General features: G+C 36.9%; 1 protein-coding gene across 1 annotated transcript in view; it reads left to right on the forward strand.

Annotated features, from left to right (window-relative positions):
- The window catches only part of LOC150085556 (uncharacterized), a 327,690-nt gene that overhangs the window by 233,927 nt on the left and 66,892 nt on the right, over positions 1-26,871 (forward strand). Inside the window, exon 9 of the mRNA XM_090374600.1 lies at positions 1,512-1,617. Within this exon, the coding sequence (XP_090230726.1) occupies positions 1,512-1,617 (106 nt within the window). The remainder of the gene's footprint in view (positions 1-1,511; positions 1,618-26,871) is intronic.

Genomic DNA, 26,871 nt, shown 5'->3' on the forward strand with positions numbered 1-26,871 from the left:
CTTCCAAAAAATGTTTCGATTAGTGGCAGGCACAATGGAACAAGTGTATGTATGCTTGCATGTGGAGTTTATATTGAAGAATATTAACAATGTAAACATTTATCTTTTGCAACATTTACCAAACCTTGTATGTCACATGCTGTGTAATTTTTGTTTTAATTCCTGCTGAATATTGTTCTGGTTTTGGGATTGATCTTTTGCATTTCTAATTTTTCCCCAAGCTGTTATAGTGTCACTAAATAAGTTATAGTATAAAGCATATTCAATTCTTGTCTTATAGGAAAATATCTTTATTTTATTGTCTTGTGACCAAGATCCTCGGCTCTTACATCCCCTAGATTGTCACCCCTACCCCTCTGTGGGAACACCTTGACTCAATGCACCCAATTTTTGATAAAGAAAACTAAAGGAAAAAAAAATTTTGAAAGGGTATTTCATGAACATTATATCAATCATGAATCATGAAAAGCACTCTAAAACTTTATTTTTGAGCAATATTTGTGGAAAAATCACATCAAACACTTGAGTACACATGCATTTCACTTTGAATCATATGAACCAATATGGACAAAATTACTCAAATTATTATATAATTACTATAGTTGTAAATTTCAATTAATAATTGCTATTTTATTATTATTTTTAAAAATTCTGATTTAAAATGAACATATTACTTTTAACATTAGTTTTTAATTCTCATTGATTAATTTTTTATTGGTTTTATTTCTTCAAAATCGTTGAAGATTTTTTTCGTATGAGATTGCACTTATAAGACACCTTGTACATATAGAAATTTTTATGGAGAAATTATGTCAGGTCTAGATCAGGTATGACTAAACTTTTTCTTCAGCATGCTGCATTGAAAATGCATTGCATGCCACTTAGGGGCAGATCTAGAAAACTACTGCAACCAATACCTCTCCCCATTGATCTCTGCTTTGCACCACCACCAAATGTTTATGCTTATTATGTAAAGAAATTTTAAGCTAAGCATTTGTAATAAAACAAAATTTAAAACATTTATAAAATGAATTTAATACAGGTTAATTGAATTGAGGTCATGAGGAGCTTACTATTGCTCCTAAATACTTGTACTAAATTAGTGCTGAAAGGTTGTAAATATGTATCATAGGTTCGTGTTACATTGAAACCTGAGTGATGATTTGTTGCAATGAAAGTGAAATTTAAATTTTGGGATTAGTTTCATTACTGATTTTTCAAAAAAGTTGCATTTTTTTCCATTATTTTTATCACATCAGTAGGAGTGCCAAGAGCTGCCCAAACCACAAGGAAAGCTTGCCACAGGATGGACTACTATTTGTCTAGATTATTTTAAAAGGAATTATTGAGAATGTTAACAGGATTTTGAAAATGAAATTACTTTTACCAATAACTTTAGCAAAGGAATGATTATTATGGGAAAAAAGTAGTAAATTTTATATAAATGTTTTTTCCCTTTCTCTCTCTCTCTCTCTCCCCCCCTCCCTCCCTCCCTCTCTCTCTCCAATAAGGGTCCAATTTTGGCTGGAACATTTGGTGCAGTTATTAGAGACAGATCCCTTTGGGTGTCAGGGATGCAAACAGAACTTGTGGGTTTGACATTATGCATTATATTTGGTAGGTTATTTTATGATATTATTAGGTCTATAAATTTTCTTTCCTTAATCAGTTTTCATAGCTGTTAATTCTGATTTCTGTCATAACTGCAATACTGTATGCCAACCAAATGAATAATAGAATACTTTATTAAAATAATAAAATATGAAACAGTAAATACAAAATAAAATTTATATTAAAATGTGTATTTAAAATATAGAATAAAATCAAGTATACTGATGAAAAATTAAAAGCAATAAAATTGACAGAATTAAAAGCATTGAAATAAAATATGATACACCAAAGCTTTCAAAGGTGACTGCCTCCTTTGTCAACTTTGAAATTACTGTCATAGTAGATGCTTAAATAACAGCACGATCACAGCTTGCTACCTATTACTAAAGGATTGTGGAAATTATAGTTGTTTTCCACACTTGCATAGAGACCAGATATGGTCTGAGAGAAATATGCTGGAGACAGTTTGGTTGCACTACAGCACCACTGTCATAGACAGGAGTAGGTTACACCTCACACATTAGATCTCTGAAAGTGCATTTATCTGTATTGGATTTTGTGTATGTTCAGGGAGGGATAGAGAGAATCAGTTATACTATTTGCCACTGCCCATAATTCACTATCTAAGCTTAATAGAGTGAAACAGTAAATACAAAATAGAGTGGATCTTGAGAAGCGTACAGACCTGATATATGTGGTGTGTGTGTGTGTGTGGCTGTCAGGGCCAAGAGCACACTGGGAAAGATCCATCCTGCATCTATGGAGAGTATAAATGGCGCATATATGTTATTTGGTTTTTAGGAGCATTAGCAACTAAGGCCATATTGCTCCGGGATATGCGGTGGTCATTCCCTGACCTTTCCGCATCCTCCGTATTTGGTGGTGACGGGCTCGAACCACGGTCTAATCAAGAAGTGTGTGCTACGCACTGCTGCTCCTTCCCACCTGGCTACGGAGGCGCCGGCGCATATATATGTGATCAAATGTTTGTGTGTGGGACATTTTAAGGCAGCAAATGGGAAATCTGCTGCAGCTGAGCACTTCTGATATTTCTTTATTGGTAGGAAAACCAACAGTTTTCTAATAAGTGAGCACTTTATAGGCTGTTTCCTACCTAATATATATTTGTCATCACCACAGTGTATTGGCACTAGTGAATTGCACCATCTATCACAGCAACAGGTCAGATCTTCTGCCAGGAGCTACAGATAAAGCATCTTTTCTTTGAATTTCCTTGTCATTTTGTGCAATCCATTTTGGGAAAGGGCTCTCTTAACTTTTTTAAATGGTAAAAAACTTCCAAAGATTAACTAAGGCATTACTTGCTATTTTGAAGAATCTTTATCAATATAGCATGACATTTTATTTGTAGCACCATGTTGACTTTTGCTTGCTACTGTGGTTACATCCAAAATATGTGATTTTTTTTCCTACAGACTGCACATGCACTTAGTACAAAAAGAAAAGAAAAGAAATAGTGCCATGTTTCTTTTATTTAATTTTTTTGTGTGAATATTTTATGCCTGGTTTAGATATTATATATTTTACAAATTTAATCTCTGGGTGATCCATGGTTTGCCACTTACACAAAGCGAAAGTGAGGCACTTTAATTGCAACTAGCTGTTAGTTCAACTCCCCTCAAAAACTCAAAACTACATTTCTAAGGCATTAGATTGTGTTTGCCATAAAGATCGTCTAAACAATTTTTGGATTACCAACAATTTTTTGCCCATTGGGTATCCAGTTTACTCTCTGACCACTCACTGCAGGTGTTCGTACTCTGTCTTTTAACTTCTCTACTGATGCTTGTCTCTGAGATTTGGTTCTTTAACTCAGCTTTTCCTGTTGTTTATTAATGACTTCTTCCACAGACTGGAAATCCTATCATAGTTTTTGCTAAAGATAGCACACTATGTTCCACCTTCTGCTATTAGGAAACCTTATCTTGCACTAAAAGTCACAATTTCACAAATAACAACCATCATTACTTAAGTGCAGATCTCTGGCAATTCCCCAAAAAAAGTTAGGGAACTTCAATCCTTCTAACACTCAGGTCTGTCTTATTTCCAGTTAAAAAGAATATACTTCTCTTGTGTTCATCTCTGATGATATTCTTGACAAGATCACATATCTCTATTAGGGATTGATTGCCTTAACTTCTAATCCCTCTTGACTTAGAAGTTATGTTACTTCTAATACCTCTTCTAAGAGGTATTGGCACCTCCGTAGCCAGGTGGGCAGGAGCAGCAGTGTGTAGCACACGCTTCTTGATTAGACTGGGGTTCGAGCCCGTGACCACCAAATACGGAGGATGCGGAAAGGTCAGGGAATGACCATCGCATATCCCTGGAGCAATGTGGCCTTAGTTGCTAATGCTCCTAAAAACCAAATAACAACAACAACTAAGAGGTATTAGAAGTTGCATTGCTTCCTCTGTATTAAAAAAAGAACTGTGCTTTCTTTATTGCTCTAGGTGTTACCTTCCTTCTAAATAATTGTTCACTCTGTACAAATCTCAGTCCATCCTACCATGGAATATTGTTCCATCTGGCATGGTGCTCCCAAACCTCTCTCAGGCTTTTAGACTCCATTCAAAACAGGACAATTAGGTTAGTTAATGATCCAGCTATTACATAGTCTCTTCACTCTTTGTTTTTTATTTTAGATGTTCAGTTTCTGATACATGCCTTTTCTTTGATACTTCCATGGGCACTGTTCTTCTGAATTGGAACCTGTAATTCCCCCAGTCTGACCTGTGCCACAAGTAGTCGGCTTTTTTCTGGAACAGCTTCCCTTCTCAAGCAGAGGCTGGCCAGCCATAAGACTTACTGCAGAAACCCTGGTAAGTCTTATGGCCAGCTTAAGTCTTAGGAGCTGGTGTGATTTTGGCCATAAACAATATGGCCATGAGCACTAGTATGAGGCCACTACAAGTTTTCCCTGGTAAGAATTTTTGATCCAGTCTGCCTCTGTTATCAAGTATGTCCCATAAACTGCACTTTACAGAAACTGAAGTATAACATCTTTTGTCTTCTCATTCTTCAACTTATACACTATACTAAGTACTGTAGATTCTGATACCTTTGTGTTTGTGGTTTTCATTAAAAAAAAAAAAAAAAAAAAACCCAACCAACCATGTATATACTTTGTAACTTTTGTATTTTATATTAATTTTTTTTCCATACCAAAAATCATCATAACATTAATTAAGTTATAATGCAGTAATCTTCTATGTTATATATTCTTTTGCTTTCAAATTTACGTGGGAAACATTAGCATTAGCATTAGTAGAGGCATATGATGCAGGAAAGCAAGCTTATACACCATCAGCCAAAAAAAAAAGAAAAAAAAAAAAAAAAAAAACACGCTCCCATTTCACCCCTCCGCTCGTTCAAAGTACCTGTCCAGCTCAGCCTTAAATTTATTTAGGCTATCAACTTCCAAAACAAAGAATGGAAGTCTCTTCCACCAACCAACCACCCGCTTGCTAAAGGCAAACTTCCACACATCTATCGTACATCTGTCCTTCCTCAATTTGAATTTATGCCCCCCTCAAATGATTATTCTGAGCAAGAGGAAGAATTCCATCAGCATTGAGCATGTTCAAACCATTCAAGGCTTTATATACATACAAACTGATATAAATTTTCTGTTTATACTCTTGGATGACCGTACAAGATGAAGAGAATACAAGAAATAGCACCATATTACTTAAGTACCCTTGCCCCTGACCACTCGGCTACTGTGGGCATATATTGTAAGGTTTTTAATAAATGTAATTTTGTAATAAAATTGTAATGCAACTTGATTTATATTGAGAAGAAACTGTTACAAGATTAAAGGCTAATACAAAGTCACTAAAATATTCTTGTTCTCTTACTATAAGAATACTCCTCCCAGAGATTATTACAATTGTCTGACACTGTAGTAATATTTTGCATATCTGTGTCAGCTTTACTGTTAAATTTTTCTGCAATTTGTTGAAAAGACACAGTATGTGCTTTCAGATGCATTATTAGTTCTTCATAGGCACACTGACGTAATGTATGTGGAATTCACCACTGTTTTAATGAATAATAAATACTATGTGTTTACGTAGTTGCTGCAAGAAGAGAGTTCAATTAACGAATGCAAAATGGGAAAACTGGGATTCAGCTCTGTTGCATTCTCTGCTCAGCTGTGTTTTACACACACGCTTCAAACAGCATGGATTTCACTATAACACGGTTTTCAGTTAAGTTTAAGTCTAAAATTTACTGTACATATTAAAACTCATTCAATTGCCTAGACATGTGCTCTACAGATATTCTGTGTTGTCGTAGCCTAGGTATGCATATATATATATATATATATGCTGCAGTGGCAACTCTATTGTATCACATGCACATGTGCCAATAGCTCCCCTCAGGCAGTCAGCAGCAATGTGCAGCAGTGTTCAGTATTCTTAATTCTATCCTGACGAGATGGAGCGATAGCTTTTCAAACTTTTAATTTCACAATTTATTTTTTATCCCTTTAAATACAATCAAAAATATATTTGCATCTTGGATAAAAATCACTGCCAAACAGCAAGCATTCTGTTTTGGCAGCATGTTTTGCCCATTTGGCAAATGATTTCACTAGTTTTTAATCACAAATTCAGACAATTGCCGAAGACATTGTGAAGATCGGAAAAGACTTGGGATTTGAAACTTTGGACATTGCCAATGTATGTAGTAGTAGTAGTAGTAGTAGTAGTAGTAGTGGTGGCATGTGATGCAAGAAAGCAACTGTATGAGCTTATGCAGCATCAGCCAAAAAAAAAAAATAAAAAATAAATAATAAATAAATAAAAAAATAATAATAAAATAAAAAAAAAAATAAAAATAAAAAAATAAAAAAATAAAAAAATCACACCATTCCCTCCAAAAGCCTGTCCAGTTCCTCCTTAAATTTATTTAACCTCAACTTCCACAATGACAGATGGAAGTTTGTTCCAGCAATTAACCACCCGCTGGCTAAAGGCAAATTTCCGCAAGTCTATTCTATATCTGTCTTTTCTTAATTTGAAATTATGCCCCCTTAGGTTCGTAATCTGAACAAGTGGAAGGATCCCATCAGAATTCAGCGTGCTCAACCCATTCAAGGCCTTATACACCTCAATCAGATCACCTCGCAGATGCCTAGTCTCCAGCCACTGCAATTTGCAGAACTTGAGCCTTTCTTGGTAAGAGGATCCCTTCATTCCCTTCACCAATCTTGTTGCCCTTCTCTGTACATGCTCAAGTAAATCTACATCCTTCCTAAAATGAGGCCTCCAGACCTGTATGCAGTACTCAAGGCATGGCTGACCATTGCTTTATACAGAGGGACAATCACCTCCTCCCTGCTAGCAAAATTCCTATATATCATTGACAAAATCCCATGACCTGCCCTGGCAGCCTGTCTGCATTGCTCAGAAAACTTCATATCTGACTGCACAATTACTCCCAGGTCTTTTTCATTTTCTACCACCTTAAGTGTAGTACCACACAGTTGGTACGTTTCTCTGGGGTTATTTCTACCCATATGCAGTACTTTGCATTTGTCAAGGTTAAACTTCAGTTGCCACTTCTTAGCACATCTGCCCAAATTATCTAGATCCTGTTGCAGTAGCACACTGCCATTACTGTCATTAACAACTCTGCCAACCTTTGTATCATCTGCAAACTTCAACATTAAGCCTGATATACCTTCATCAATATCATTGATAAATATACAAAACAACAGTGGACCTAACACCGAACCCTGTGGGACTCCACTAATAACATTAATCCACGAAGAGCAACACCCATTGATTACCACCCTCTGTCTTCTCCCACTTAACCATCCTTTTATCCATTGTAGCAACTTACCCTTAATACCATTCTGCTCCAATTTGTACAGTAGTCTTCCATGCGCAACAGTGTCAAAAGCTTTCCTGAAATCCAAATATATGATATCAAAATTATTTTTTGCATCCAGTTCCTTTGTAACCACATCATAATATCCTATCAAATTTGTCAGAGAAGACTTTCCCTTAACAAACCCATGCTGTGTCTGAATTATTGCTGCAGTCTTGTCTAGATGATCCTGCAATGCATCTTTGGTAAAGATTCAATATGGGGTACGGCCACCAAAAATGGCGGAGGAGAGGAAGGGGGAAAGCAGTGATTGACGGGTTGTGACTCCACCCACTCCCTGCGTTCCCCCTCCTCTCCTCGCTTGGCGGATGCGAAGTGACATGCAGATGGCACATAGCACAGCAACGAATGTGGCGGCTGAAAACAAAGAATAAACCCGATAATCAGAAAAATACAAATACCAAAATACACGTTTCTACGGTTTCGCGAAATGTCACGTGACATTTGAATAAGTCTGATTGAGCTAAAAAGAAGATGAAAAAGGAAAGGGGAAAAGGTAATTTAAACCGAAATTTCGCTAAAATGAAAGGCAAATAAACTGAACAATTTAAAAAACTAACCCTTTTCTTGACCGCAGGTAATACAGCGCAACGTAAAATTCGACCGGGAATTGCAAGAAAGACTATTTCACAAACATCAATTAACCACGAAGAAACACCATGAAATTGAAAATTGCGCAATAAAAATAGGTTAAACACAGAACAAAAAAATTAGAATACATACCTAAAACAAAGGAATACGGCAGAAGCACTTAGGAATTACTAATCAGTGATTAGTAATGAGAAGGCTCAGAAGAGGAGGAAAGTGGCCATGTCACTTTCATCAGTCGACATTTAAAAATTAATTTAATTTTTCAGAAAAAAAAATTAATTTAATTTTTTAAATTAAATTAATTTTCTATGTGGGGGCTCCTGCTCCCACACCCCCGGATTTTTTAACTTTACCTTTAATTTACGAATGAAATTAAGACCGATTATTATACCGCAACCACGTGACATCAAAACACTATTAACAACGTGCGGCACAAGCTACACACACAACTAACACGGCGCGACACAAGGTGACACGCATTGCGTGTCAGTTGTGATTGTCTGACGTCATTGACTCCGCCCACTGGGTGGAGCCGGCTGCCTTCTTTTTCTTCGTTCTCATTGGCTGTACCCGATACTGAATCTCGACCGCATCTTTAACCAGTGACTCCATTATTTTACCCGGAACAGAAGTTAAACTAACTGGTCTGTAATTACTCGTGTCACCCTTCGATCTCCCCTTTGTGAATTGGGGATACATTTGCACATCTCCAGTCCGTGGGGACGACCTCCCCTGAGTCCAAGGATGCTCTCATAATTATGGCTTTGCTTAGTTGCTTTGCCGCTTCCTTTAATATAACTGGATAGATCCCATCCACCCCAGGTGTTTTTTTTATGTTTAACTTCAACAATTTCTCCTCCACTTTGCTTTCAGTTATTACAAAATCATTAAATATCCTGCTACAATTTGATAACCTTCAGCCATTTTCAAACCTTAATAATTCCTCATGTGTGAATGTAGATGCAAAATACTCATTCAGTTTGTTTGCTATCTGAGCAGGATCATCAACAGTCGAAAGATCGATGTCAATTGGACCAATCAGATTCATCCCCTTCCTTTTAGAGTTTATATAAGTAAAGAAATCCTTGCTGTTTTTCTTAGCATCTTTTGCCAAGGATTTCTCGTAATCTGCTTTCGCCTGCCTAACTCCTTTGTGACCTGATTACAGACTAACTTATATCTGCCATAGGCTTCTGAGTCGCTTGATAATTTATATGCATCCCATGCATTTTTATTCTCTTTTACGAGTCTCATTAGTTCATTAGATAACCATTTAGGCCTAAACCTTGAACAATATTTCTTAATAGGTATGAAACTTTTAGTAGCATCCACGATTAATTCCTTGAATGCTTCCCACTTAGAATTTACTGTTGGTAACATCGTCAGTTTATCCCACTGTACAGAATTTAAAAACTTCTGTTGAAGACCACTGTATTCACCTTTACGGAAGCAAAAACCTTTTCCTTTACCCCTGATGGTAATTAAATCTTTAAGTAAATCCCACATCAGTACACTGTGATCACTGCCACCTATTGGTTCCTTTATCTTCAAATTCCTAATACATGAATGATCACTGTTGATAACCAGATCAAGAGTATTACTTTCTCTGGTTGCCTCTCAAACATGCTACTGCTGCAGAAAACAATAATCTTTTGTTCAACAGTGACCTGTACTTGTTAAGTAATTCTGATGGTCTCCTACTCCTAATATCATTAGTGCCAACGTGTACAACTACATCACCTTTTGTGCCCTTAAAAGATGATATCTGCTCTACAACGTCATCAACCTTTGCCCCTGGCAGACATACTCTGGTCCTGTTCCACCTATCCTTTTTACAAAGAATGTTTCCCGTTTACCTGACAATAGAGTCACCAACAACTACTAGTTTCTGTGGGACCAGCACATTCTGCTTTGGGGGTTGCCGCTGTGTTGCGTGATGATGATGAAGTGCAAGCTCTGGTGTTGATGTGGGCAGCTGAGAGCTTGATGGGCCCCTCAGTTTAGATCTTTCGAGGGCATGCGAGTCAATGTGACTTCATTGACTCACATGCAAATGACTTAGATGACTCAACTCTCCTTGAATTTGATGACAAACTGCATATGAAGAAGAGGAAAGCAATTGTGAAGTGGATAACACTGAGTGGCAACAAAAGAATTTTAAACAGAAGAATTGGAGAATATTTTTTGAGTGGTTGACGTGGCCTGCGAGGCGATTATGAATGGAGATCCAAATATTGAATTAGCATCAAGATACGGCAAATTTTATAAGATGAGTTTCGATGCTACAAAGACTTGTACCCAGAGAAAAAGAAAAAACAACTTCACCAGACATTATTATTGAAATACCTAAATGAACAATAAAGCTGGTTTCTCATCTCTCCTGATGTTACCTTTTCATTAATAAAATTTTTGCAATATTGTTTTATTTCAAATCTTTTAATTGGCTATCAAGTGCAAATTGTTTATAGATTGTTTCTCTGGTATGCATTCACTTAAAACCCATTTTAATTATACTTCAATCAGCATGGTTTTACATAATGCGGAACAGTTTCAGTACCAATTATCAGTGCTATGCGGGGTATTGTTTTGGTGAGTCTATTTATTGCCCTGAATATGTTCCTCCCCCCTTGCCAGATGATGGTCCCTTCACAGATAACTCCAGTTTTATACTGGATTCAAACATCAAAGTGGGGGGACCACAGGGGAAAGAGTTTAGTTCCCTCTGCAGATATTCAGGGAACAAGTAATATGTGAGAGGTTTGTTTGTTTGTTTGTTTGGTTGGTTTTTAGGAGCATTAGCAACTAAGGCCATATTGCTCCGGGATATGTGGTGGTCATTCCTTGACCTTTCCGCATCCTCCGTATTTGGTGGTGATGGGCTCGAACCCCGGTCTAATCAAGAAGCGTGTGCTACGCACTGCTGCTCCTTCCCACCTGGCTACGGAGGCGCCTATGTGAGAGGAAATAATCTCAATGTGTCCTTTACTTAGAAACTAGAGATGCAAGTATGAGTGAACTTGCCCATGGAAAATTTCTCCAAAAAGATTATTTTGAATTTTGGATTCCCCCTACCCCAACCTTAATTCACAAATCTTGCTACTTTGCGGGAATAGAATGAAATATTTGTGATTATTCTCCATGGTAACTAAAATAAGTTTTATGTACTTGCGAGAAAACTGGACAAACACATGCGAGAAAACTGATTGAACAATTACAATGTTCAATTACAATGGGGCTGTGAAAGAAAAGTCTGACCGGCTGTGAAAGAAAAGCCATAAAATAATTGAATTCATGAAACAATTTTGTCATTATTTAATATGATTTCAGTAAAGCTTTTGATATAGTTACCACACAAAAGGCTACCTGCATATTTTTAAAAATATAAAACTAGAAGATTTTTAATAGATGCCGTTCTGGAATGCTCTTCAAAACGGCATCCAGAACTGCATTCCATCACCATCTGAATGGCATTTCCTTACAAACTTTATTCCAAATTAATGGTAACTAACTATTGATAAATAATTAATGATAGCTAACTCACAATGCTGCATCAGGTAAAGTAAGCATATTGCCATGAAAATGCAATAAAATGTATTTTAAAGTTCATTATTTATTTTTATTGTTCTGTTCAATTACATAGTATTTGCTAATGCAAAGTCTTTTTGTTCCATGTCCTGGGGTTCTCTGTGATATATAGTGTTTTCACTTTTGAAACCATTACTTCTCACTTTTGAAGTGCCCGGGAGTTCAAATCCCATCAGATATTGGTAAAATTCTTAAATGGCTCTTCAATCTGGACTGTAGTTACCTGAGCTCAGGCAGAGGGAGTAGGAGAAGTTTTTCTTTGTGAATTATTCCTGGTTTTTCAGCCTGCACAGCATGTAGATTATGAACACACACACACACACACACGCACACACACACTTAGAGTTATAATATACACACAGTGTAATATGGCTTTAGATGCTGATTCTCTGTATAAATGATGACAAAACCATGACCTGTTTGAAATTGATTATATCACATCATGCCAACTTATGCAAATCTGTACCACTACAGGGTAGTCATATTGTGCAATAAATTCTATTCATATACAGTAAGTAACCTAATCTTCTGTCACTTAAATTAACACAAGCCTTCTTTTAATAACAAACACAACTAAACCACACAATGCTACTTCCAAAAAAAAAAAAAAAAAGCATTGAAATTAAGATATTAAAAGTTAAATCTTTATTACAAAATCAATTATATAAACATACCTGGCAAAATGTGATATTTGAAGTCCAGATATATTTTTAATGTAACATATATGTACTTATACTGGGATGTAGCCACTACAGCTAGGCTAAACATGACCAACTTTTAAAAAAAGAGGCTGTAATCGAAAAAAAAAATAATAATAATAATTTTTTTTTCAATCTCTTGATCTGGCCTAGTAAGTGACTGAACACTTGCGTTTATGTACACACTCTCCCAGTCATTCAAGCACACACAGCCTATTTAGTTTAGTTAATTCCATTCCTAATGTTTTATGTTATGTTTGCATTTCTGTATGTATGTATGTACCTTTCTTACTGAGGAAGGGGTTTGTTACTCTGAAAGGTTCTTATACATATTAACAACTTATTAAATTTATTTTAGTTACCACTTCCACTGACTCTACTGTATTTTCTTCTTCTTAACATATCTGTGTATAAGTGAGATCTGAGAATTTAAATAAGTACAGAGCAATGGTGAGAAAAAGTCATGAGTTAAGGATTGAAGTTGAAAGAGTCTGCAATCCTGCCTAGAGAGTATAGGAGGGAATACACGATGAGAGTCTTGTCGATAAATTCTACTCAGGACAGACTGCAAGTCTCATGGGTAAAATTTTTCTCAATATGATTTATGCTTTTTAACAGGAGAGATTGTTTCTATAGGGATGGGAGTTACTTAAATTGAAGGAGTGCAAGAATACTTGCTGATACTATCGAGGCAGTAGGTAGGTCGGGAAACTGCTAGCCTTGGGGAGCTTTCATCCCAAGTCTCCACCCGGGTTTTCACCCATATGCGATGCTAGCTTGGGGAGGGGATACACAGAATAATAGATTAACAGTAGCTGCAAGCAGAGGTGAAAGTGATTCTTGCATAGCTTTTATTGGAACAAGCAGCAGCCTGGAATGCAAGGTTGGGGATTTCAAGAGCTGCTGGGGGGGGGGGTTCCTTGGAATAAGCTGTTGTTTGTTGTTGTTGTTTGGTTTTTAGGAGCATTAGCAACTAAGGCCATATTGCTCCAGGATATGCGGCGGTCATTCCTTAACCTTTCCGCATCCTCCGTATTTGGTGGTGACGGGCTCGAACCCCGGTCTAATCAAGAAGCGTGTGCTACGCACTGCTGCTCCTTCCCACCTGGCTACGGAGGCGCCTTTTGGAATAAGCAAGTACATGGCTGTGTTAGAATTACTAAGAGGGAAAATATAAAAACAGTTGCAGATATACTTGTTTGTATATTAATGCTAGGAGCATTGTAAATAAATTTGGGCTACTGATGAAATCATTTATGTTCTTCGTCTAGTGGACATGGGTGGGTCCACTGTTAAATCCACTGTTGGGTGGCAATGTTGAGCTAGTTTTGTGTGACATAAGCACTGGGAAAACAAAAAGGAGGGCATCAGCATATTATAGGCCTGATGAGTATAATGAACATCTGAATAGACATGTAGAGTGGGCCAGTAATTCAGAATGTCTTACAATGGCGAACTTTAACTTTCCAGATTTTGACCGGACCTTGTGGGTTGGTCCTTCAACACAGTAGCAAGAATTTTGTGGATTTATTGGATGGGTGTTTCCTATGGCAGAATGTTGGAGAGGCAACAACAGAAAGCAGTACTCTTGATCTGATTATCAGCAGTGACCCTTCATGCATTAAGCATCTGCAGGTAAAAGACACACTAGGTGGCAGTGATCACAACGTATTGATGTGGGATTTACTTGAAGATATAAGTACTGTCAAAGGTAAGGAAAGCAGCTTTTGCTTTCATAAAGATGATTAGAGTGATCTCAGACAGTTTATAAATTCTCTGCAGTGAGACCAACTGATAAACTGCAAAGAAAATCAGTAAAGACTTTTTAGTTATGTATAACAGTAGAATGAATAAGTTGAATCACATAGTGCCACTAGATATGGTATGTGTTGATTCTGATTGAACTGATTCTGCTCAGTTCTCTAACAAACTGATTGGGTATTTTGCAGCTACATTCATGCATGAGGAATTTTTTAGGGATGGAGATGCCAGAAGTAAGTCAAATTCTGGTGGGGAGCTGGATGGTTTGTGATAATTGAGAGGAAAGTGGATGCGAAAATTTTTAAGCTAAATGTAAAAAAGGCACCTGGAGTGGATGTGATCTATCCAATTTTATTAAAGGAGGCAGCAAAAGAGGTAAACAAACCTTTAGCCATGATTATGATAGTATCACTGGGTTCAGGGGAGGTCATCATGGACTGGAGATGTGCAAATGACTCCCCAGTTCATGAAGGGGGATGAAAGAGTGACATGAGTAAATTATTGACTTGTTAGCTTGATTCTATTTCAGGAAAAATAATGGGGTCACTGTTTAAAAAATAAATGCAGTTAAAGAATTAATGCTGCAGTCACAAAGGAACTGGATGCAAAATAATTTTGACATTGTATACTTATATTTCAGTAAAGCTTTTTGATACTGTTGTAAGTAAAAGACTACTGTATAAATTGGAGCAGTGTGGCATTAAGGACAAATTTTTGCTATGGGTAAAAGAAGTTGAGTGGGAAAAGACAGAGGGTGGTTATAAATGGGTGCTGCTCTTCTTGAACTAATGTTATTAACAGAATCACCCAGGTTCAGTGCTAGTCCCATTGTTTTCTTTATTTATAAATGATATTGATGAAGGCGTAATCAGGTTTAATATCTAAGTTTACAGATGACACAAAGGTGGCAGGGTAGTTAATCACAGTACCGCGGTAGGCTACTGCATAAAAGATCTACACAAATTAAGCAGTTGGGCTGAGAAGTGGCAGTCAAATTTTAATATTGACAAATGCAAGATACTTCACATGAAGACCAGTAATCCCAGATTAAGATACGAGCTGTGTGGTACCACACTCAGGATAGTGTAGAAGGAAAAAGACTTGGGGGTTGATTGCGCCTTCATATATGAAGTTCTTTGAGCAGTGCACTGAACAGGCTACTGGGACAGCTCGTGCAGTTCTGTTGATATTCAGGAATTTTCCCAGCAGTGAAGAGAGGTAATTATTCCGTTGTAAGGCCACATCTTGAATACAGCATACAGGTCTGGAAGCCTCATTTTAGGAAGGAAGGATGTGGATCTGTTGGAACAGTGTGGAGAAGAGCAACAAGATTTTTGATGGGTGTTCTTAGTGGGAAAGGCTTCAGTTTTTCAAATCGCAGCATTTGGAGACTAGATACCAACAAAGAGATTTGATTGTTGTGTTTAAACCTTGAATGGATTGAATAAGCTCAATGCTGTTGGAATCCTTCGTCTTGCTCAGACTATAACACAAGGGAACATAAATTCAAATTGGGGAAGAGTAGTTACAGGTTAGGGGCTCACATCTGGTGATTATGGGCTTGGCACACCCAGGATCCTGAGCTGGATATCACCATTTTTCTCTTTCTTGGTGATTTCCTTCCCCCCCCCCCTTCAGAGTAACTCAGAAATTTTTTTTTTGCCTGGTGCAGCAAAAGCCTCAAGCTTCCTTGCATCATATGGCTAATAATGATAAAAAAAAAAAAAAAAAAAAAAAAAAAGAAGGTCAGATGTGCAGAAATTTGGCTTCAGCCAGTGGTTAATTGATCATTGGTACACACTCCCATGTGGTGTTTTTGAGGTGGGTAGTTTGAATAGAAAGTTAAAAAGAATACTTGATGAGAATCAACCGAAAGAGCAAGCTGGCTTTAGGACAGGATTCTCAACTATGGATCACCTTCACGTAATATCACAGCTAATGGAGAAAGCAAATGAACATAAAACATCATTATGCCTGGCATTTGTGGATTATGAAAAGGCATTTGACTCCACACAGCATAAGGCAATGTTTCGGGCACTGGAAAGACAAGGCATAGATACCCCATATATTATGATTTTGAAGAAAATATATGAGAGTGCTACCTCCTTTATTAGACTAGACAAAGACAGTAGGAAATATAAATTCAAGAAAGGAGTTCGACAAGGAGACACAATATCTCCGAAGCTGTTTACTGCTGCCTTAGAGAAAGCTTTCAGAAGATTAGACTGGTCGCAGAAAGGAGTCAATGTGAATGGAGAGTACCTAAACCATTTACGATTTGCAGATGACATTGTGGTCATAAGCCACGATCCCAAAGAATTAGAGGAAAATCTTAATCAGTTATGCACAGTTAGTAAGGATTTTGGACTAAAGATGAATATGGCTAAAACAAAAGAATGATGAACAAGTATGCCACAGAAAGGGAAATAATGATTGAAGGAGCAATAATTGAAAAGGTGGAGTCAAGTTATTAGCTGTAATAATGATAAATGGCTGGAAGTCAAGGGAAGAATAAATTTTGGATGGATAGCATTCAGGAAATATAGTCACATACTGAAGTGCAATATCCCAGTTTGTCTGAAACGTAAAATAATGAACCAATGTATACTCCCCACCATGACTTATAGAAGTGAAACTTGGGCACTCACCAAAAGAATGGAAGAGAAGCTGAGAACTACATAGCGAAGAATGGAACGAATTATATTTGGAATCAGACTGTTAGATAAGAAGAGAAACACATGGATTAGGCAGCAAACTCAAGTAAAGGACATTCTTATCAAAACTAAAGAACTAAAATGGACTTGGGCAGGACACATAGCTCAAAGACATGATGACAGATGGACCAAGAAAATAACGGAATGGTACCCAAGAGGAGCTAGAAGAAAACCTGGAATACAATGGCGGAGATGGATAGATGAAATTCATAAGTTTGTGGGTAGAAAATGGATGGCCATTGCACAAAACAGAAGGAACTGGAAATTTGCTGGAGAGGTCTTCATCCTGCAGTGGATTGAAAATGGCTGATGATGATGAGTTTGAATAAATTCAAGGAAGAACTAGATAAACTGTTAGAGGGAATGGATAGGGTGATCTGTCTATGATGGAACTTTGTGGCAAAGCATGTCATTGTCCTTCTGTATAAGACAATGGTGAGATCTCATTTATAATATTGTGAAATGAGAAGTATTGGCTTTTTTATGGCTTATGCTCTATAAACTTGATTTCTTCCCGCATTTACTACTAGTGATAATAATAATAATAACACAAATCGAATTAAAACCAGAAGAAACAAAACTTATTGGAAAATTAGTAGATACACCTGATTATCAGAGAATTCTGACTAAATTAGAAGAGTTGGCAGGTATTTTATTATACAAACTGGAGCAAATTGTGATTCTGCAGAGATCAGTTTTGGGGCCTTCTCCTGTTTCTGATTTTCCATAGCAACATCAGCCCAGGAGAACAGGAGATGCATTCCAAGTTTGCTGATGATTTTGAAGGTTGAAAGTGCAGTTAATGACTAGAAGCAGTCTGTGTTACTTGAAAATAGTTTGGGTCAGTTGCAGATATGATCCAAAAAGTGCAGTTAAAGTTTAATACTTCTATATAATGTTTTTCACCAGAAGGTTAGGTTACGGGAGTTGCTTTCAACTATCAGGGTGGGAGGAGGGTTAATGTTTCAGATGAAAAGCACTTCGGGTAATGGAATCAGATATGAAATTTGTCATATAATGTAGAGAGGCAGCTAGAAAAGCACATAGTGTCCTGTCTGTGATTGATAGCAACTTTGCTAGTTTGGCAAAGCATGTCGTTGTCTTGTCCCACTGTATAAGACAATGGTGAGACCTTATTTATAATATTGTATTATAAATATGATTGATTGAGGTGTGTAAGGCTCTGAAGGGGATGAGTAAAATAAACCAGTGCAGTATATTCGCACTGGTAGAAGAAATAAGAACTGTGAACCACAAATATAAGAGCTTAGGCAGTAACAGTAAGCTGGTCTCATGAATTTTACTTTCATGAGATGCAGCCTCTTTATTATTACTAGCCAATGTAGTAGTAGTTAGTAGTAGTTAGTAGTAGTGGCATGTGATGCAAGAAAGCAAGTGGAGCTTATGCAGCATCAGCCAAAAAAAAAAAAAAAAAAATCACACCATTCCCTCCAAATGCCTGTCCAGTTCCTACTTAAATTTATTCATCCTATCAACTTCCACAACGACAGATGGAAGTTTGTTCCAGCAATTAACCGCTCGCCGACCAAAGGCAAACTTCTGCACATCCACTCCACATCCGTCCTGTCCCAACTTGAATTTATGTTCCCCCCAGGTTCGCAATCTGAACAAGTGGAAGGATCCCATCAGAATTCAGCATGCTCAACCCATCCAAGGCCCTACACACCTCAACCAGACCACCCCGCAGGCGCCCAGCCTCCAGCCACTGCAACCTGCAGAACCCCAGCCTCTCTTGGTAAGAGGATCCCTTCATTCCCCTCACCAGCCCCGTTGCCCTTCCCTGTACACACTCAAGCAAATCAACATCCCTCCCAAAATGAGGCCTCCAGACCCGCACGCAGTATTCAAAGCGCTGCCTGACCATTGCCTTACACAGAGGGACAATCACCTCCCCCTCCCTGCTAGCAAAACTGTTATATATCATTGACAAAACCCCATGACCTGTCCTGGCAGCCTGTCTGCATTGCTCAGAAAACTTCATATCTGACTGCACAATTACTCCCAGGTCTTTTTCATTTTCTACCACCTTAAGTGTAGTACCACACAGTTGGTACTTTTTCTCTCGGGTTACTTCTACCCATATGCAGTGCTTTGCATTTGTCAAGGTTAAACTTCAGTTGCCACTTCTTAGCCCATCTGCCCAAATTATCTAGATCCTGTTGCAGTAGCACACTGCCATTACTTTCATTAACAACCCTGCCAACCTTTGTATCATCTGCAAACTTCGACACTAAGCCTGATATACCTTCATCAAGAGAGAGTCAAAAGGGTGCAAGGAAGCCTGAGGCTTATGCTGCACCAGCCAAAAAATATTTCCGAGTTATCCTGAGAGAGAGAAAGAGAGTCAGAAGTAGAAGAGAATCACATCAAGAAAGAGAAGAATGGTGATATCCATTCTTCTCTTTTTTGGTGGATATCCACTCAGGACCCTGGGTGTGCTAAGTCCCTACTCACCAGATGTGAGATGTGAGCCCCTGCTTCTGTACAAGGTGTGGCTATTAAATAGCGAGACTGTTGTAATGAAATAAATATAATGTAATATTTTATACTTTACACGTAATCCCATTCAAAATAATTGCTTTGGGCCTGCACACACTGTTCCATATGTTTTTCCAAGCACAGAAACATTTCTGGAAGTCATCTTCTGTAAACTCTTTTAACATTTTGTAGTTTTTTCCTGAATGTCTTCAATGAACTGAAAATGGATTCCCTTAAGTATACTTTATAGCTTAGGGAAGAGAAGAAAGCCACAAGGGTTAGGTCTGTCAAATGGGGTGCATGTTCACACAGAGGGACTTGTGTTTTTGGCCAGAAGCTGATGAACAGAGAGTGTGTTGTGTGCTTGAGCATTGTCTTGATGCATCCAACCATCCTTCCACACTTCCAGGTCTCTTCCTTTGAATTTTTTCATGCAGCCTTGTCAGAACTTCAGTGTAGTATGTTTGATTGGTAGTCTGCATTGGTCAGATATATTCAGCAATAATAATTCCTTTAATATTGAAGAAAACAAAAAGCATGGTTTTCATTTTTGATTTTGACTTTCTTGCCTTTTTTTGGTCCAGGGGATTGTTTTGTTTTCCATCGAATTGATTGTCTTTTAGTTTTGGAATTGAACTGGAACTGCCAACTTAAATTGCAAGTAATTACAGTACTTTGATAGTCTGAATCTTCTTCGTTTTTTTTCAAAGCCTCTTCACAAACTTGGAGACTTCTCATTCTCTGATCTTCATTCAAAATTATTGGCACTATCTTGGTACACACTTTTCTCATGCTTAAGTTAAAATTTGTCTGTTTCTTTGTCCATATTGAGTTCTGATGCAACCATTCTAATGCTTAAATGATGATTGCTTCTAATCAGTGTCCTTAACCGGTGTCCACATTTTCATCAATTTTCATGGATACCAGATGGCTTGGTCATTCATCTTCCACATTCTCTCTTCCTTCTAAAAAATCTTTTATGCCATTCAAACACATGAGCTTCTGACATAGTATTTTCTCCATAAACATGATGTAACAACTCATAACTTTAAGTTGGTATTTTCTTTATTTTCTACTCACAAAAAAAACAAACAAACCAAATGTTTGTCTAGTTCTGCCTTGAATCTATTTAAGCTATCAACTTCTACAACAGATGGAAGTTTGTTCCAGCAATCAACTGCCCGCTGGCTAAAGGCAAACTTCCACACAGCTATCCTACAACTGTCTTTCCTCAATTTGAATTATACCCTCTCAGGCGATTATTCTGAGCAAGAAGAAGAATCCCATCAGCACTGACCATGCTCAAACCGTTCAAGGCCTTATACACCTCAATCAGATCACCTTGCAGGTGCCTAGTCTCCAGACACTGTAATTTGCAAAAATTAAGCCTTTCTTCATAAGAGCAACCCTTTGTTCCCTTCACTAAGCTTGTTGCCCTTCTCTGTACTCGTTCCAGCAGCTCTACTTCCTTCTAAAAATGAGGTGTCCAGACCTGTATACAGTACTCAAGGTGTGGCCTGACCATTGTCTTATAGAAGGGGATAATCACCTCCTTATCCCTGTTAGAAAAATTCATGTATATCATTGACAAGGCACCATGAGCTACTCTTGCAGACCATCTACACTGCTCAGAAAACTTCATATCTGACTGCACAATTACCCCCAGGTCCTTTTCATTCTCTACCACCATCAGTGTATTAGTACCACAAAGTTGATACGTTACTCTGGGGTTACTGCTTCCCATATGCAGTACTTTACATTTGTCAATGTTAAACTTCAGTTGCCACATCTCAGCCCATCTGCTCAACTTTTCTAGATCCTGTTGCAGTAGCATACTGTCATTAGTGCCATTAACAACCCTGCTAACCTTTGTATCATCTGCAAACTTATACATTAAGCCTGATATAGCATCATCAATATCATTAATAAATACAGAAACCCTGGAGGACTCCACGAAGAGCAGTGTCCATTGATTACCACTCTCTGTCTTCTCCCACTCAACCATCCCTTTATCCATAGCAGCAATTTGCCTCCAATGCCGTTGCTCAATTCTATTTTCTGTCAATTTTCCAGCAAACTGCAAAAACACAAGGTATTGAAAATTTGTCTCACTGCAAAGTGAATGAATTGGCAGAAAACCAGGGTCAACTGCTATGCCTTTGTTTCACAGTTGATGCTTGGTGTGTGGTGGCTGCATGCAGTTTTGTATAGTTTAATAGCCACACCTCACAAATTATTCAAATAAATTACCTATTAAGATGACAGTTAGAGAGTTAAAAGTTCCAAATGGAATTGGATAGTTGTTTTTTGTTGATAGGTAAAGTATAAAAGATTTTTTTAAGGCTGTTTCCTGCCATCATTTAGCCTAGTGGTTCTCAACTTTTTTTTATGCCAATGTCCCCCCCCCCCATCCCACTCACCCTTTAGCCAGTATTGTTTTTTAACATCTTCAATGAAATTAGTTTTTCATATATAAAAATGGTGTATACAAATTTGAGGTGATAAGATATCCATGTTCATTTAAATTAATCACTCTTGAACCATATGGAATAATAGTGTTGTGTTGTTAGTTGTCTGATTGCACCGTGGATTTATTTAGGCAACTGCTGCTGTAACCATACAAGGGAAAAGAAGAAAAAAAATGAATTAATAAATCAACCAAAATAATTAAGTAATTAAATATGGAAAGCCTACCTCCATGCCAGAAAAGGCCTCTCAGCCTTCTGTGAGATAAGCATGATACTGTTGCTTATGTTATGCAAGAAAATTATGCAAACCCATCCCCAAATAGAAAAGCAAACTCCCAAATAAGACATTAATTAACTGAAATCAAAAAATATTCTCACAGAAGGCTGAGGGACCTTTCATGCAGTGAAGGTAGGCTTTTGGTATTTAGCCATTCTGATGCAAATATCCCTATTTGCATCAAAATGGCTAATATCCCTATTAAATATCCCTATTAAACTACATATTTCACATTCCTTTTCGTTCCACATGATGCTAGCAATAATTAATAAGTGAAATGGTAGTATCTGACTGAAAATAAGTTGAAATAATCTTTGCCAAGCTATAGAACACATGCAAACATAGTACACTAATTTTCATTGATTCTGATATTCAGATTCCTCACTTAAAATGTGCTCAAATTTGTAATCAAAATACTAATGATCATCATAACATTTCAGAAAGCTTCTTAAAAAAAAGATGCCTGCATTCCACTTCAAGGAATCACATTAGTTTCCAGCTTCTGTAACTGCTTTATTGAAGCTGATGTACCAGCAGTTAACAGTGGGTCATGCATTTCTGATGACAGCATTCAGGCTTGATTCACTTGCACTCATGTCTACTTGTGTATACTTATATTAACATGTGTATGCTTGCATCCGTGTGCATTACCCTAGGACTAGAGTCAACCCTTGAGACGTTTCCCAACTAGAACACTTTGAATTTAATTTTCAAATATCCATTTTAAAAATTAAAATGGATTTTTTTCTGATATTTCAGCCAGAATGTTATTAAAAGTTGATTTAGAAGGTTGAAGTAGTAATAAATACTTTTTAGCAATTTCTGAATAAAGTGAAATTTTGACCATTGGCTGTTGGTCAGGATTAACTAAAACCAATGAGAGACATGGTTGATTATGTTGGCTAATTTGCTAACCACATAGAAAATAGAAAATATTCCGTAGTTAACCCAGGTGACTTTAAGTATAGTAAGAACGTTATCTTGTGTGAGGTTTTGATAGGAAGCCGACAGTCATGTTTTTAATTGCTAACATAACTTTGTTATATTTTCAATAGTCTGGCAACTGAGAAATTGAAAATGAAAACCAGAATTCACAAAAAAAACCTTAATTAGTGCCATCATTTTTCATTATCATCTTGCAATGATGCTATAAAATTTTAATTTCATATTTATTTATTTATTTAAATTAAGAAATAAATAGGGTGTGTGAGAAGTGAAGATTTGGCTAGGTGGCAAGTAAGTTCTCATTGTATCCCCACCCCTATGTAGCTTATTGCTGGAGTTGTTTTATTCTTCCGAACAATATTATCTTTTGTTATTAGGGTTATTTATTTGTACATCCCTTCAATGTTGATATATTTCAAAGTGGTTTATTTTCTTGAACTTCCCATCAGTCACGAAAAGCACTTTGACACTTTGACCATATGTGTGTACATTTGAAAAATCAGCAAAAAATAATTCATGTTCACTTTTTTTTGATGCCACCTTTATTTTCAGTCTTTTGAATATAACTTTTGAAAGTATTTTTTATATTAAAAATATATATTTTAAATTAATTCTTGAAATAAAACTCTTTAGCGAAATTCAAATTGCACTCCAACACACATGTAATTGGATGCCAGCCTATCACTAACAGGCATGGCTCTGCATGAAACGTGAAGTGTATGCATCAGCAGTTTGATTCCAGATGATGCTTCCATGTCATGAAGTCAGAGAGCGTTACCAATTATAGGAAAGTGCGTGTCTGTAAGGCGCCTCCGTAGCCAGGTGGGAAGGAGCACCAGTGTGTAGCACACGCTTCTTGATTAGACCGGGGTTCGAGCCCGTCACCACCAAATACGGAGGATGCGGAAAGGTCAGGGAATGACCACCGCACATCCCCGGAGCAATATGGCCGTAGTTGCTAATGCTCCTAAAAACCAAAATAACAACAACAACAACAACAGCATGTCTGTAAAGCTAGCTTGTTGTCAGTAATTGTATGTGGAAAATGCCACTCAACATGTGCATATAATTAGGTTTAACTTAATTCCTGAATTTTTTCTAATTTCACAATAATTAACATAGATTTTTGGCATTTTTCTTGGAGAAAAAAATTTAAATTTTTAAAAACAGCTGTTAGGAATTTAATCTGTGTTCATGGAGTAGATGAAGAGTATGAATTTCTAATATTGTCTGATGTCTCATTGACACCATGTGACAGGTTTTGGGTTAATGTTACATTATCCAAAAAAAAAAAAACATAAAAGGCTTATTCCATTTTTTTTTGGTGTTGCATAATTTTTGGCTTATTTTTTAACATGTTTTCATAAAAAATGCTCTTTGTACCTCATAATTCTTATTTTGGTCTTTCTTCTTGAAGGACACACAACCTAGTTTTGTTAAGGGAAAATCTTGTTTAACTAAACTAGTAAACTATTTTGACTTAGTTACTCATGAATTGAATGTAGGGAACAATTTTGTCATAGTTATTCGGATTTTAGCAAAGCATTTGACTCAGTCTCTCATGAGAGGTTACTGTATAAGCTGGAACATGTTGGGATTACTGGAAAGATTCTAAGATGGATTGCTGGTGGTTGCAGGGCAGAAGGCAGAGGATTGTGATTGATGGATGTTCTTTAGATTGGTGTAACATTAGATGTGTGGTCCCCAAGGATCAGTTCTTGGACAACTGTTGGTTCTGATTTTCATAAACAACATTGATGAAGGGATAGAAGACATGATGTCAAAATTTGCAGACAATGTAAAGATTGGTTCACACTAGTATTAGTATTGCAAGAAAGCCATAGGCTTTTGCTGCATCAGAAAAAAAAAAAAAAAAAAAAAAAGGTAGATAAGAAAATACATATTATGCACTTTCTCCTCATGCAAGTGACTATCCAGTTGACCTTTTAAAGTCTTTAAGCTGTCAGCCACAACTACCTGTGGAAGCAACTTGTTCTAGTAACCTATGACTCACTGCTTAAAAGAAAACTTCCTACAATCTGGTCTAAACCTCTTCACTGTAATTTGAATTTATGGCCACTAGTTCTGTAATTCTTTATAACAGTGAGAATTCCATCTTCATTCGTTTTACTAATCCCTTTCAGAGCCTTATAAATCTTGATCAGGTTCTCTCTAAGGTGCCTGGTTTCCAAGCTCTGTAGTCCCCATAATCAGTCTTTCCTCCTGCAGTCACCCTTTTGCTGATCTCAACATGAGAGTTGCCTGTCTTTGGACCCTTTCAAGAAGCTCAATATCTTTTTTAGATGAAGTTTCCATACTTGAACACAGCATTCCAAATGCGGTCCCACAACTGCCCCATACTGTGGGATTACAACCTCCCTATCTCTACAGGATTATGTTCATAAAATTATTGATAGGACACCATGGGGCGTCCTGGCTACCTATTTCTTTATATCTGTCGGTATCATAACTCCCAGATCCCTTTCTTCCTCTACTGTTTTTAATTCAATCCCACCAACTGTATAATTTAGTAAGACGTTGCATTTTGCTGCATTAAAACTTAGCTGCCACTTTTCTGACCATTCTTGGGGCCTGTTCAAAGAATTCTAAAGGAGCATTGCTTTGTACTGATAATTAAACACTGCCAATCTTTACATTGTCTGCAAATTTTGACATCCTGTCTTCTATCCCTTCGTCGATATCGTTTATGAAAATCAGAAACAACAGTTGTCCAAGAACTGATCCTTGGGGACCACACATCTAACGTTACACCCATCTAAAGAACATCCATTAATCACAACATTAGATGTGTTGTCCCCAAGGATCAGTTCTTGGAAAACTGTTTTCTGATTTTCATAAACAACATTGACGAAGGGATAGAAGACAGGATGTCAAAATTTGCAGACAATGTAAAGATTGGTAGAGTGTTTAATTATCAATATCCTTTCTTTCTTTCTCATACATGATTAGTAATTCATGCTTGACTCTTTTTTTTTATCTTGTGAATTTTCGTTTCTTAAATGGGCCAGTCATAAAGCCTAGTTTTCTGTATTCTGTTTTTTGTCATCGTTTTTTCTGAATCTTGTACATACACCTATTCATTTCTAGATAGGTGTATGTACCCCTATTATTGTGACATTGAAAGTGTCCTTACTTGGTGCATCGGGAAATGATTATAAGTGAATGTGATCATCATGATATGTGAATGATTGTTATCTGGAATTCTGTTGGATTTCTAAATGGACCTCATTGGTTCAATTTAATTAATGATTTATCAGAAGTACAACTATGTTATTAATCATCTCTCATTGGATCCTAATCATTGGATTATATGTGCTAGTTATCAAAATGGTTGTGTGACACTTCTTGTTGTCTTGTGGCTGATTTTGTCTATTTTATGAATTGTTTTAATTTTACTTCATGCTGAGTTTTATTTTTCTTATTAATCTCATTTATAATCTCATTTTTTAATGAGATTTGTTAATCTCATTTTTTGACAACAAATGAGATTAATAATAAAGTATTGTATAGCTATAATGTAATAGCATCACTTCATACATAGCTGTATTAAATAAAGCAGAGTTTGCAGATGTGTAGCAGTGTATTTTTGCAAAGTCTGCTTTATTTTTATAGCTACATCCTAAATGATACTATTATGTGTAAACTATGATGTTTCCACACAATAGTTTCCACACTATGATGTTTGAAATCAATAGTTTTAAATTTTTTCTGGCTTGAAGCTTTATGCTTTAAATTTCATACTGAATTAATTATAATTATATATGAGATTTTAACTTATA

This window comes from Mastigoproctus giganteus, chromosome 5 (genome assembly GCF_048544385.1).
Source record: "Mastigoproctus giganteus isolate SK-2022 chromosome 5, ASM4854438v1, whole genome shotgun sequence".
In the NCBI taxonomy this organism is placed as follows: Eukaryota; Metazoa; Arthropoda; class Arachnida; order Uropygi; family Thelyphonidae; genus Mastigoproctus; species Mastigoproctus giganteus.